This window comes from Temnothorax nylanderi, unplaced genomic scaffold (genome assembly GCF_030848795.1).
Source record: "Temnothorax nylanderi isolate EJ_2023f unplaced genomic scaffold, tnyl_v1.0 TNYL_tig0001_pilon, whole genome shotgun sequence".
NCBI lineage: Eukaryota > Metazoa > Arthropoda > Insecta > Hymenoptera > Formicidae > Temnothorax > Temnothorax nylanderi.
This window is the reverse complement of record NW_027249063.1, coordinates 1,200,945-1,215,023: the sequence shown is the minus strand read 5'-3', so window position 1 is coordinate 1,215,023 and position 14,079 is coordinate 1,200,945. Positions and strand designations below refer to the sequence as shown.

General features: G+C 37.4%; 1 protein-coding gene across 2 annotated transcripts; it reads left to right on the top strand.

Annotated features, from left to right (window-relative positions):
* Positions 1–5,749: 5,749 nt before the first annotated feature.
* Positions 5,750–8,150, top strand: LOC139767585 (uncharacterized). Of its 2 annotated transcripts, none has more exons than XM_071701132.1 (5): positions 5,750–6,065; positions 6,129–7,136; positions 7,270–7,490; positions 7,706–7,886; positions 8,003–8,150. In XM_071701132.1, exons 1-5 carry the CDS (start codon positions 5,948–5,950, stop codon positions 8,098–8,100), a joined length of 1,626 nt encoding a protein of 541 aa, XP_071557233.1. In that variant the 5' UTR covers positions 5,750–5,947; the 3' UTR covers positions 8,101–8,150. The 2 variants fall into 2 exon arrangements, with proteins under 2 accessions (XP_071557233.1, XP_071565462.1); XM_071709361.1 differs by having other exon boundaries at positions 5,923–6,010.
* Positions 8,151–14,079: the final 5,929 nt, after the last annotated feature.

Genomic DNA, 14,079 nt, shown 5'->3' with positions numbered 1-14,079 from the left:
GGAATTTCTGTAGTTATATAAAATTTTTAATAATGTAATTTACAAAATAAGTAGGGGAGACCGGGGCTAATCCGACACTATTTTTAAAAAATTTCAAAAATTGATTCAGGAAGTTTTGCTGTACGTCGCTTTGTTTTGCCGCCAGGAAAAGAAAAGTGACGCGAAGACAAATTTTCGAATTGAAAAATGCCGGGGCAAACTCGACACCCCGCCGGGGCAAACTCAACACTTTGTCTGATCGACACAATTTGATCTGGAACTTATTTTTTACTGTCTGAAAATGAAAATACATTGTTTATTGTGTATTTAAAAAGTACAAAAATTTGGAATAAAGTAGCTAGAACAATCATTTGAAATAATAAGAACAAAAATTGTTGAACTTTCAATTATCTTCATCTAAACTCATGTCTGAAAAACAATTAATGCAGGTAAACTCGCGATCGGACGTGCGCATACATTTGTCATGAGCCATACGGCTGCATGACAAGCATTGTTAGTTACTGGGAGCCGACGAAACGGCGTGGTGTTGACTTTGCCCCGGACGTCGTTTTTCACTTTTGTCACTTCAAAAACATGAAAATTTTGAAAATATGCAAAAACGATTATCGGATTCATATAGAGCATCAAATTTCCCATCAAAATCACTTACCGGTAGATTCACAAGAGTAAAGCTCGATGAAAGAGTAGACATTTTCGAGAGATCAGAAAAATTACTTTTCACTATCAAAAACGCTTATGTCGCGTTAAAAATTACACTATAACTCAGAATGTTACCAAATTCCGTTGATAATACTGGCACATAAAGACGCATTTACAGTAGGAAAGGCAAGTTTCTACGATAGATTTAAATTGGCAAAAAGCCTAGTGTCAAGTTTGCCCCGTTGTCGGCTTAGCCCCGGTCTCCCCTATAATTAATTTAAAAAAATTTCAATTTCTGCCAATTTATCTCCAATTTCTGATCATTAAAATATTATTGCACTTCAGTCAACTGTAGTATTTATAAGTAATCGAAGTATCGAACACATCGTTGATTTTAATGTACTTCTCGATCCCATGGAAATGATCGTTAGTCAATGTGCCATGTGAAATCCTTGGAAGTTGCAAAATCCATTAACGCGATTGATCGAGGCGCGAGACTCGCACGATCTTAATTCGGTAATTAATTCTCCGCAGTTCTCATATACGTACCACGTAATTTTTCTCGCTCAGTCTCGTAGCGTCGATATAGAAAGCTGATAAGCGCAAAATCCGAATCATTCCGTTTCGTTTCGCGGACTGTCGCTGGCATCGTGTCGCGAACGAAGCTGTCCCGCAAAGCTATACCTCTCTACACGAACGCGGAAGAAAAATCGTGCATTTTACCTTTCGCTTCGAATGCGCCGTGCACTGTATAGATAATAAATCATGATAAATCGTAAGTCGAAATGTGGCACATCCACATATTTCCAGCCGCGCTTTACCGTGCTGTCGGTTTTGTACCAGAGCGTAATAAATCGTATATTATTGTCCCCCATCATATCACGTTGGGATTTTAAGTAGAATTCTGGTGCAATGTGAACAGATATTATATATCGAACGAAATGATCGCATTTATTATTATCAGCGTTTAAAATCTTCGTCGATTGAAATATGTTCGAGATTTCGTTGCACAGAGCAACGTAATAAAACGCGTCTTTGCATTAAAATATGGTAAGATATTAAATGTATTATATATAATCACGATTGAAGGAAAACATAATATTAATTCTATTTAATTATTAGTAATCATTTTTGATATTTTTTTCTATAAAAAAGAAAGTATATCTACAGTAATTGTTCTTCATTGTTCACATGTTTTTTTTTCATTGAATAAATATAATTGTTCCTAGTTTTAAAAAATGAGATTTCTTCTTACTGTATACTGCTAATAATTATTTTTCTTCTTCTTTTCGACTTCAAACAATTTTAACAACAACGAGGCATATGAAAATCAAACTTTATGGTAGACCAAGACATATTTGATATGCAATGTTCACGCCACATGTACGCAATATGCAACTTCTACTTGAGCGTATAAATCACGACTAACTAAGTAGTAATTTATATCTGGCCCTTACCGAAGTTAGTGCTTATAAGCTACAGCTTCGGCGGCTGTAACTAGCGTGCGCCAGACGCGCGAGGTGGGGTCTTCTAGTCTTTCAAACAGATTGCCATAAAAGTTTGTAGTTATCAATATCTTTCAAGGCTTAACTATCTCGAGCAACTCCCAAGGGCGGACTAATTCGGATTTATGACTGTTGGGTGGCATGCGATTACGCTGAAAACACATGACTCCGTGGGCTCCGCGGAGTCCTGGCAACTTGTCATCGCCGAAAGGTACGCGTATTTACCTTTCATTACGTCGCGTAACAATTGCAGACGTCTGTGATGCAAAATCCCTCCCGTCTAGCGACACGCCAATGTTCCCCAAGTAGGATCAAATTTATTACTAGCCGCGCGCGCGTCGCGCACGCGAATCGCGTGTGTAATACTGTTAAAGTACACATTCGCTCAATCAGCGCGAAACGTGCAAATCGGCCATTTCGCACTCACGGATTATCGGGATCCACCGGGCTCCAGGATATTGCGGCGGAAACACGGAAGCGCGTAAACGCGTCGACGTTATCCCTCACTTCGATTCGCCTCGTTCGCCATTGAATAAACGGTATGCCACAATTCCCATCAACCCCCCCCCCCCCCCCGATCGTGCGCGACACCCGTTCGTCCGTGTCATTTCATCTAGCAAGATTCGAACAACCGTCGATCGATCATCCGCGAAAACAAGGAGACTTATGTGACCGTAACTCCTGTATATCCTAAATGAAGAATCGTCTTTGAATAATTGATTTTTCCCCCACTTGGTATTTTAATGGTCTTCAATATATATTTTTTTATATAATCTATTAATTAATAATATTTTAGTTTATTAAACTCGCTATCTATTGATAGATAAGTACGCATTATGTATTCCTGAAAAATAATTCTGAATGAGTTAAAAAAAAATAAATCTAAATAATAAATCTAAATATCACAATGAAAATAAACACATTATATTATGTATATATTATATATTATACATATATATATTAATAAACAAAGATATAAACAAACTCTCTAACATTGATGAATATAATCTTTATGATCAATATGATTTGTTTCAAAGATAAAGCATTCATGTTGATGCATAAGTATTATGTTTTTAAAACAAAAATCACTTATAACTAATACTTGTTAATTATCTGTCTTCTTTTTTGTTACAATTTCTTTAGATAAAATATCCTTTTTTGTATTCGGCAATTAAAGCATCAACAAATTAACATTCTCTTCCGCTCGTACGATTTTCAATTTGTCCATGTTCACATTTGTTCGTTAATGTACGTTTGTCCCCGTCCAGTTTTGTCCATTGCCGTGTATAACACGCCTTTACGATAACGTTCGCCGCGCGTTCGTCGTTTTTCGTGAGGAATGTCTAGGGCTTTCTTGAAAATGGAAGGGCAGCCCCACAAAGGGCCGGTCTTTCATGCAATCGGCATTTTCCACAGGCGAAGTCGCCATGAAACAGTCCGGTAAATAGCCTCAGACCTTTCGTTTCGTTCACCACCGCATTGGCTGACAGTTGTTTTCCCAAAAGCATCGACGTCCGGCATAGACGGGAAATTGAATTTCTACCACCACACGACGCGTGCCTCCTGCTTTCATTCGGCGCCATAGCGTAGCGACGCTCGCATTGCTCCCGAACGGAAACCACGCGACGGGAAAAAGTGGACGAAGAAGTTAGAAAATACGCGGGAGATCGCTGTCTCCTTTGGGGTCGCGCACACAATTTCCTCACTATGCTCTTATTAACGATGGCCTGCATCAATTAATAGTATGTAAAATAAAACATTTGATACTAAATACTCAATGACTTTGCTAAATATTTATCCCATTTCGACGTTAACCAGATAATTTTCATTATACTCTCAAACTGTATTTATGTCATAATCATTTCACTCGACAGGTGTCGTAAGATCTTTTATTACATAATAAACTAAAAGAATAATTTGTAAGACAATTATTATGTCGATATCTCTTGTTATAAATTTTTGATTAAATAATATAATTGAATAGTATAATTAAATTAATAAATCTGCAATTTTATAATAAAAAACACGATAATAAAACACCTGATAACTTAAATATGTGTCTCGTATATTGATTATTAATATCGACAGACGACAGGCCTGATATTTAATTTACATTCTAATAAATATGCAAAATAAACCTGCGTCTTTAAGAATTTCGTTCGTTTATACTAAGTTTCCGTGCTCAAGAACGCAACTGGTGGCGAAAGCCAGCAGAGAGAGAGAAAAACAAGAAAAAGAAAGCTCGAATATAAGCGAGAGACAGAGAGATGAGAAGTCGTCGACAGAGATGACGTATTTATTACATCTCGGCCGCTCGGCGGAATTGCTTGCGAGACGGTGATACATAAGTAACCAGAATTGCAAAATTAGAAATGAATATTAAGCAAGAGAGCACACCACCGTCGGCAAACAAAGTGCGATGAAATAGCAGATACATAAATAAACTCGCGCCGGGACAGAACTTCTGGAAAATTATGCCGTCGTAAAAGCTGTCATACGCAAATGTTACACAAGTCGGCGTAATTGCAAAATCGAGTCGACGCTATCGTATGCTATCTTTGATTTTACACGCGTGTCCGACATCGTATCGAGGGCTTCATTTCAGGTTCACGAGAGTTTGTATCGCTTCTCACCGTCGAAACTTTAGCAGGAAAGCGGTTGCTGTGGAATTCGGACATCAGATGTCACTCAGGCGTGGTAACCGCCCTCGGGGACTTGAGATTTAAAACCACAACAACGAGGGTTGATCAGTGCGCGTTCGATGGGTAAAAGCACTGATACAGCCATCCCCTGTGGCTGCCACGTGTTGCCTTGATTCTTATCGTAAAGCAGGGAGCACACACTTTCCAGTGAGAAAACTAATATCGAAACAATGTCGAAACGACGTCGAAATTAGCTTAAACGTCGAAATTAGCTCGATAACGCTGGCAAGGGTAAAAAAAAGTCAACGTTTGTTTGAATTTCGACATATTTTCGAGTAACCTTAAATAAACTGATATGAATAATATATAGACAGCCACTCCTGTTACTGTTTTGTTCAATTTTACTGTTGTAACTCTGTGCACATCCGTTTATATGTAAAATCTCGATTCGAGATCGAAATGATATCAATATGATACTTTTAATTCGATGTTGAAAATACTCATCGATTCGACATCGATTTGACGTCGATTCGACGAGTCATTTTTTACTTACTGGAATAATGATTTCGAGTTTTGTTTTTTAGTTTTGCTATTGCGCTAAGATCATGCATTCCTTATAATTAACGTTTCTGTCTTGCTGGAATTTAGAAGTAAATTGTGCAAATATTGATAAATATTAATATTGATGAAGGTCTAAATTTCTACTAGTATTGTTGCAAATATTATATAATACATAATTGCAACATTCCCAATTTCATGCAGATTTCGTCATATAATCTTTATAATCTTTTCGCATTGTACGTTCAATGGTACAACACGTGCCATTGCAGAACGTTCATGCTAAGTGTTGGTTGATGCCTTCCAATGATAATTCTTTTTTACGTGTTCCTCTTCTTCACACAATGACATTGTTTTAATAATATTTAACATTTTTTTAGCTAGGGTATGTGTAACATTTGGAACGTAAAAATTTTACAATTAAAAACATTGTCATTGCCCAGAAAGTTCAATTTGTGATATGAAAAAACATGGTTATTAAATTTTATTGTTTACCTTTTTATTTTGCAGTTTGTGGTCGTGAAGTTCTTATCTACCGATAATGATGAAGATGAATATTACAAGGTAGCTCTCTCAAAGTGGCTTCAAGATTTAGATGAAAATATGATCGGGAGCATACTCTGGCCAGGAGATAATTCTACAGCAGGGACATTAGTTCGAACTCAAGTAAATGCGCAATCAAATTGGTCCATTTATACAGTGGAAGTTAAAAGATATTATGGTAAGCAATTTTTCTTTGTATTCTTTTTACTTAAATATTAGTAATAATATTTCTCTGCTACAGATACATATTTTCATGCACGAAAAGGATTGGCAGGAATAATATATGCCTCAGCCTATGAGACTGATACTGGAAAAGAAATGGGAAGAGGAAAAAGAAAAAAAAAAATAAAACCAATCATATCTTCAGATGAGTCTGATAATGACCAGCATTTAGAAAATCAATTTAAGAAAAAAAAGCCAAGCATTTCTTCACCACCAGCAATCCATGTTCCTGAAGCTTCTACCTCAGTTCCTCTATTAAGAGTTAGGACACCGTCCGCCATTAACAGGAGAGAAGTTAGTGGGAGTGAGACAAAGCACATCCCGAAGTACGAGAGTGAGGAAGCTGTCTCTCTCGATCGTTCGCATAATTCCCTGTTAACTCTTACTAGAGGAACTCTAGATGAACCTATATCATCAGAAAATAATCGTGAGAAATTGCTTGAAAAGATCATCAGTGAAAGGAAGAAGGCTATGAAGAAAGCTGAGGAGAAAAAGAATACTATGTTAATCAGTGTACCTTCAAATGTTCTACAATCATCATCACAAAAGCAATCTAAACTCAGCACCTCTTTTTCTGAACATTATGTGAAGAGTCCATGTACATCCAGAATTGTGAAATCTCCAAAGAAGACTCTATTCAATAACCTCACAGAACTGTATGATGCTAAAGCAAAGACCAGAGAAAAGGTTAAAAGCTCTAAAAACTCTACATCTTCTGCAGTTTCTCTACAAACTTCATCATGTGCTTCGGAAAATCAGTTTACGTCTGAAAAAGAAACATCTATTGTGAGCCCCTCAAAAGTGTCCAATATTTTAAGGAAATCTGACGATTCACCTATAAGTCCACAAAAATCTCCTTCTTTGTTAAGTGTGAAAGTAAAAGTACAACGTAAACGGATAAGCCCTTTGCCTCAGTCACCAGAGAAAGTTGATACTTCGCTATCCGCACAGGAAGAGCGTAGCCCACTTTCCTCCAAAGAAAAGTTAGATCCACCTATTTGTAATTTGTCAAATTTTTTTAGTGCAGGTATGTTAGGTATTCTTTTTGCATATACACACGAACGCGCGCGCGCGCATACACACACAGACACATGCACACACGCACACGCACGCACACAAGTTGTAATAATCTATGTCATTTTATGTTCACATATTTTCAGATTTTCACGAACGTTTTATAAGATTAGAAAAAAAATTAGAAGACATGAGTGGTAAGCTTGACGTTGTTATTATGAACCAAGCGAACTTAAATAGAAGTTTGCTTCCGGAACAGTCTGTCATCAATAGACCCTCAAATCTACCCTCTCTGCCTCTGAGTGACATAAAAAGCCTTGAAGAATTTGAGAAATTTTTATCCAAAGATGTAAATCTTTCAGCAACAGTAAGTAATATTTTATTATGCTTAAGTATACAACTTGATATATTTTTATTATTTTATAGCTGCATTCTGGATATTCATTACCAGTACTGAATCTATAGTTTACGTCACATACACTATATATTTTCAGTACTGGCAGTGAATATCGGAACGCCATCTATATCTCTGTAATATGTTTCATAAATACTGATTTTTTTTGTTTGGTCCCTTTCTTGCAGTGCTACTATTTGAAGAGTTTGGCTTTGGGAAATAATGAGAAAACTGCAACGTCAAAACTTATGACTCAATTGATGACCAATTCCTTAGCTGTACATTTTAATTTTGATGGTCATAATCCTCAGAAAGCTATGAAAATTAAAAGGTCATTTAAACAGTTGAAACTTTGGGAATTATTTCAAGGTATTCTATCTTCTTTCAAGTATTTCGTCTCCCAAAGTTTTTAATTTATTATACAATATTAGGTAACTCAGAGATTCGCAGAATATTTATTTCTCTTTATTGTACTTTTAATCTAGGAGTGATGCTACTAAAATTTCCGAACAGCGATTTATCAGAAGCTTTAAATGCAGTCAGAAATTGGCTACGAAATGCTGCTTGGCGTAAACAAGATTAAAATGTAAAATTGTTTAGGATTTCCTTTTATATGCAATTTTTGAAGCCTTATTATATTATTGGTTTCTTTTTCGCTTTATTTTATTGCACTAGAGTAACTATTATATAGAAAGTTTGCCAGATTCAATTTTAAGTTTAAATATATAATGTACGTATATATGTGTGTGTGTGTATATATATATATATATATATATATATATATATATAATATATATATATATATATGATATGTATATATGTATATGTATATATGTATATGTATATATGTATGTAAAGAGAGAGAGAGAGAGAGGTTATGTACAAAAAATAAAAAAACATTATTCTTCTACATCTATCGTATGTATATCTATTAGTACACTCCAATCAAAATAAAAGCATACTGAGCGGTTATAGTACCGAATGCACTCATTGTATCAACTAGATGTCTATAAGATGTTTTATAGACGTCGATATTAACATCTAGATAGCGTCGAAATTCAAAGATCTGGACGTCTACATAGATGTCGAATTAGATCTCATTTAGACACGTCTAAAAGACGTCGATTCAATGTCTATCCGACTTGCCATTTCTCCCTGGGTTCTGCACAACGCATAATGCGTAAGCATAAGAAATTTGATTGGTCCATAATACACATGTGCATAAGGAAATAGACCAATCAATTTTCTTATGCTTACGCATTATGCGTTGTGCAGAAGTGTGTGCTCCCCGCTTAAAAATGTTTACGTATTTATTACAATCGATATCCACACACTCTTACATTTTTGTAATTATCTATATACATCTCTTTGATGTAACCTTACTTAGATTTGAAATACGTAAAATCTCAAATTATTTTCTCTTATATCTTATTTTATCTTTATTTCTAGATGTACCTATGTTGCACGCTGACAGCATATTAATAAGATATGTATACATATCCTAAAATTTTTATATTTCACAAGGTCGTATATTTAGCGTTTATTGTTTGAATACTGAGTTATACCAAATAAAATATACTAATAAAATAGATAGATATTTTTATGTTGCATATCAATAGCACATATTTTTCTTTTTTCTTAATTACCTTTTTATTTAATTTTCATATCGTCATTTTAATTGCGGAATTGTATCTAACTTTAATTCTACCTACGTTAGATACAATTACACATATGTTTAAATTATCTACCATTAATTTTGCACAACGGGCATGCTAATGTACAATGTGTACTATGCAACCGTATATAGTAATAATGGAAAATATGAGAAACAGAGAAACTCCGCCAACGAACAGAATACCGTGCACCCAAATCATATTACACCGCGACTATTTGGATTTATACGAGACTACAGGCCACCCTATAAACTGCCATCGTTTAGTCGGGGCATTTCGAGATTTCGGGCGATGACTCTATGTGGCCAGTAAATAAATCTAAATTCACTCTACAATCCGTGCACACTAGAGACACCGTAAAGCATTCTCCGCATGCTTTCTATAATGACATAGCGCACGTTTGTAAATCCACTTAACGGTACATTAGCGATCATATGGCTACGCCCACGAATTTCGCAAACATTTCATATTATTGAATGCGAATAAATCACACGAGCGATATATCTATAAACCCGATAAAATATCTGTTTATTTATTAGCGCATCAGAAACAAATATAATATATTATATTACGAAGGGGTTGTCAATATTATGAAATCACTATCTGAGTATATTTGTTTCTGAATTATTTAAATAATAATAATAATTAAATGGAAAATTCTGCAAAATTTTATAGTACTCTCTGCTTCAATAACAGACATGTAAAATGTTAAAATTACAAGACTACTGTGTAATCTTTCAACTAATTATACAAACTTACTTTCGGAAATAGGTGCGGATCCAATAGAACTAAACGGTAGACAAAGGGTTAAATATAGGATAATTATTTCACCCTCATAAGCTTGCTTTCCTGCTATGCAAATCATACAAAACACGAGAGAATAATAAATTCAATTTTGAGAAATTCGATCGCAAAGTGAAATATTGTTCTACTCACACTATTTCCTAATGCCAAAAACTTTTTCGACGCTGTTCATACGATCTAACTGCGATTTCTTTTTATATAAAAAATTCTTTAAATGTATAACAGAATTAATCGTTATAATTTGTAAGCTACATTTTTGTAGCTAATAGAAAGAACTTATTACATTGGGCCAATATACGTAACATTTTAATAACGATAATCTCATTTAACTTGAGTAATTTCCAGAAATTGGTTTGACAACTGTAAAAGATTAAGGATCTCTAAGTACACATCTCTGTCGAGTGCAGGAAGAAGCCTGGAACTTCAGTAGTTTACATCGCAGTAGTCTCTTGCACAAGATGCAACTAGTGGTTACGAACAGGAGATACTCGAAATGCATGCACAAGATAGACGCGTACACACAGAATACAAAATTACGAATCTTGTTTCGGTATTTCCGCGAGTGCGGCGGTAACGTTAGATACTAAGCGTCAGGTGCAGACGGCGGTGACGAACCAGAGTCGTGGGGAAACCAAGACGAAGGAAGGACGACAAGGGCGAAAAGAGAAAGAGAGAGAGGGGGGGAAGGGAGAGAGGAAGTGAGGAAGAGAGAGAGAGAGGGAAGGAGAGATAGAGAGGACGACGAGGGGTTGCCGGCAGAGAAAATGCATGCCTAGGGAAGGCATGCATACACGGCGCACGGCGAATTATGCGGTGAATCTTCGAGTTTATACTCGTACACGTAACAATGCCGGGAACTTCGGGCGTTTACACGCGGATCCCGCGGCAACGTGCAACGTGCATCCAGCCCGCGGGCGGTAGGGGCACAACCGGGGCTTCGGGGCGAATTATGTGGCGTTCCGCGTGGTTTATGCGGGCGGCGCGGCGCGCGCGAAAAACGTCGGAACTTCAGATGTTTACATCGGCAGGCGGAGGCGGGAACGAGGTTCAATCCCGATGGTAACGAAATGAAAGAGAGAAGGAAGAGAAAGTGCATATGCGTAGCGGGGAGGAGGGGGAGGGGGGACGGAGGGCAGAACTGGGGAAGAACATTTGCGTGTTTGCGCCGGTTCCGCGCAGTTAGCGGTAACAAACGGCGGACACGGACGGCGGAAAAAGTTTCGGTCGCGCGTTTTGCGAGAGTGCACTTAACGAAAAAGTCGAATATTTATTTTCCCGCTAGAACGACGAAACATTTCTGGAATTCCTTTTTGCGACTTCGCGCGCTGCACGAGAGACACTGGATGAGGCTGATGTGGCGAATATGAAAAAAAAAATACTCATCCAGCGGAGAAGCTTCAGTATGATAGACATCATTTTCATGCGGATGCGAATCCGAGCGAAATGCGTGAAACGCGACGGAAATTAACGAAAGCTCCGTGTTTGTCAATTGATCGTTCAGCCTGTCAATCCGAATTCGCTCGCTGCGTTAATTCGTAATGAAAACATTGCAGTTGCGCGTATTAGCGGACGCGGTACCGCGCGAAATGTACGTGATGCAGCGAAGCGATTCCCAGTCTTCGGTGGTATAAATTATCGGGTCGGGGATAATTTAGAGAGTGATGTCGGACGGCCGAAGGGTGCCACCCTCATGCGCGACACTCTCGGGTGAACTGGCTTATGCTTCCGTTTCCTCTTTCCTCAACCCTCGTTTCGCCGTGAGTTTGAACTTTCTGCCATTCTCTCGTTCTCCCTTCGCCTCTGCCTTCCTCCTCTCTTGTATTCGCGCCGTCTTTCCCGCTCTCATACTTCGACGAGAGATCTGCCACTCCTCGAGGACGACATAGTTTTAATTGGTTTAGCAGTGTTCTCTGTCGGGTGTCAGGGCACCACGACGCTGACGATGACAAATGGCCGGAGTAACTCCTTGGTTCCCCCCTTCGCCAAATTCCGCGTACTACCGGGGAAATGCAGAGGGGGAGGTGTTCCGCAAGGCGCCGATATCTTAAGAGAACCGCCAGCGAGAATTTTCTTCGTGTTTCTTTCGAAAGTTTGGTGAAACGGCATTTTTTCCTGCTGGACATTCCGCGGTGTATTCTCTTGGGATGGATCCGTTTATTATTTAGCTTCAACAATATTTCTCGACGATTATAATATAATTATGTGAAGTTTGAAATTGAAGGAACTGACATTTATGATGTATTATGTAATAATTATTATCGAGGCTACTTTTTATATAAACAGAAATTATTTTTTTAGATTTAGCATTTTATTTCTTTGTCAACAGATAGAAAATAAATATATAAAAATTGTTTTATAATTTGTGGGCGTTATAATGCAAGGATTTGGAAAACATTACCAGTTTCGGATTGATTTGAATTTCGAAACCGCGTTTCCGAGCTGTTTCCGTATGCGTCTTGCAATCTGATTAATCTTATGTGATGATAGAGATTCGATTTGATGCAACCTCTGTGTGATTCTCAGCTCTCGTGGGTTCTATTCCCATCGAATGTGGAAGATAACGTACCTTATGATATACTTTTTTCTTCCCTCTTCCTGCGGTTTCCACCACGAAATCGTACATATTTGCGTAATCTGCTCCAAAATGGAGAAGAATCGAGAAAATCCTCGGGTTCACCTATATTTATTCATATTTGTGTCGTGTCTGTCGTATATATTCCGGATCATTCTCAAATCGGAATAAATCATATCGGATCAGATATAAAGATCCAAAACTTACTTTCTGTAAGCAAGCTTTGCGGAATATCCGAACGCAAAATATTGAAATTGTAAGCGCAAAATCTGAAATCGCTTATGTAGAACTTAATCTATTTCGGAACTGCATATCGACTATATACTGATAATAATGATTCACGCAATCTTTCTTTCTCTCTTCGAATTTAAGCAAAATCGTGCGCTTCAAGAAGCTTTAAATAAAATCATTTCTTGTTCTCGAGATATAAATACAGCTTCTTGTGATCGTCTTATACAAATCGCATTTCCTATACGCAATTTCTATTCGGCGCAACACGCAATTCGGAAGGATCGTGGTTCCTCTTGTTACAGAAGTCGGCGTTCTACCAACGAGAAATACGTGGAGCCGTTGATGAGAATTACAGTACGAGGGAAGAGACAGATACGGAAACAAGGTAAGCTCTCGGGCCCGAGATATAATACTTCCATAGTCGACGAGGTAACCGTCCGAAGACAATGTATTTTGCTCGACGTTCGACGAAATTGAATTACCGTCAGATCGAGAGAACCCGGGCACTTCCTCTCCACGCCGCCATCCTGGTTTCAATTCCTACGCGGCTGCAGCACTGCGATTGGACGAGCGTTAAGAAATTAAATAAAAGCGCGCAAACAGAGAGAGGACGTAAGAAAGTTCGTTAAAGAGAAACCGGGGACGCGCCGCGCCGGGGAAGAAGGATAAGGCCAAACAAGACTCGCTTTTTATTTTGCCCCCGGATACAATCGAATCTTTCCTTGCGCCCGCGTCCCTCTAGGAGGACGTGATATATCCATTTATCTCTAACAAGCGAGATAAGTCCTCGATGCAACGATCGACAGTACTGCGTCCTAATCGTTTATCGTGGAATTCTATTGAAATAGAAAATGCGACTCCGAAGGTTTGTCTGGGATATCAACGAAGGTTTCCAAGTATATCGAATTTTCTATTAAACTTGGAAAACCCGGATTGACGCTGTTACGACTAAACTTTAATGTAATTATGCAATAATACGATGGATTTATATTATTAGCTGCCACTTGAAAAGCTATTCATTATTTGATTTTAATTTCAATTTAATTGATTTTTTGTTTTCTTATTATTTATATATATATATCTTATTATTTCTATTATGTTTATAAGATATATAAGAATAAAAGGAGTGAGTTAGAATTAATAATTGTTCTAAATTATATTTAAAAAGAAGTCGAACTCTCATATTATAGAGAGATTTATCAGTAAAATAAGATATAGTTTCTTAAAACTATCACATTGGTAAAAATAACGAATACAATTTGGAACAATAATAGCAAAATAG

Bases quoted from the DNA above. Each gene is read 5' to 3' on its own strand.
- LOC139767585 (XM_071701132.1), top strand. From the start codon at position 5,948: ATGATCGGGAGCATACTCTGGCCAGGAGATAATTCTACAGCAGGGACA. The intron at 6,066-6,128 runs GTAAGCAATTTT...TCTCTGCTACAG, and splicing joins GGAAGTTAAAAGATATTATG to ATACATATTTTCATGCACGA. The intron at 7,137-7,269 runs GTATGTTAGGTA...ACATATTTTCAG, and splicing joins GTCAAATTTTTTTAGTGCAG to ATTTTCACGAACGTTTTATA.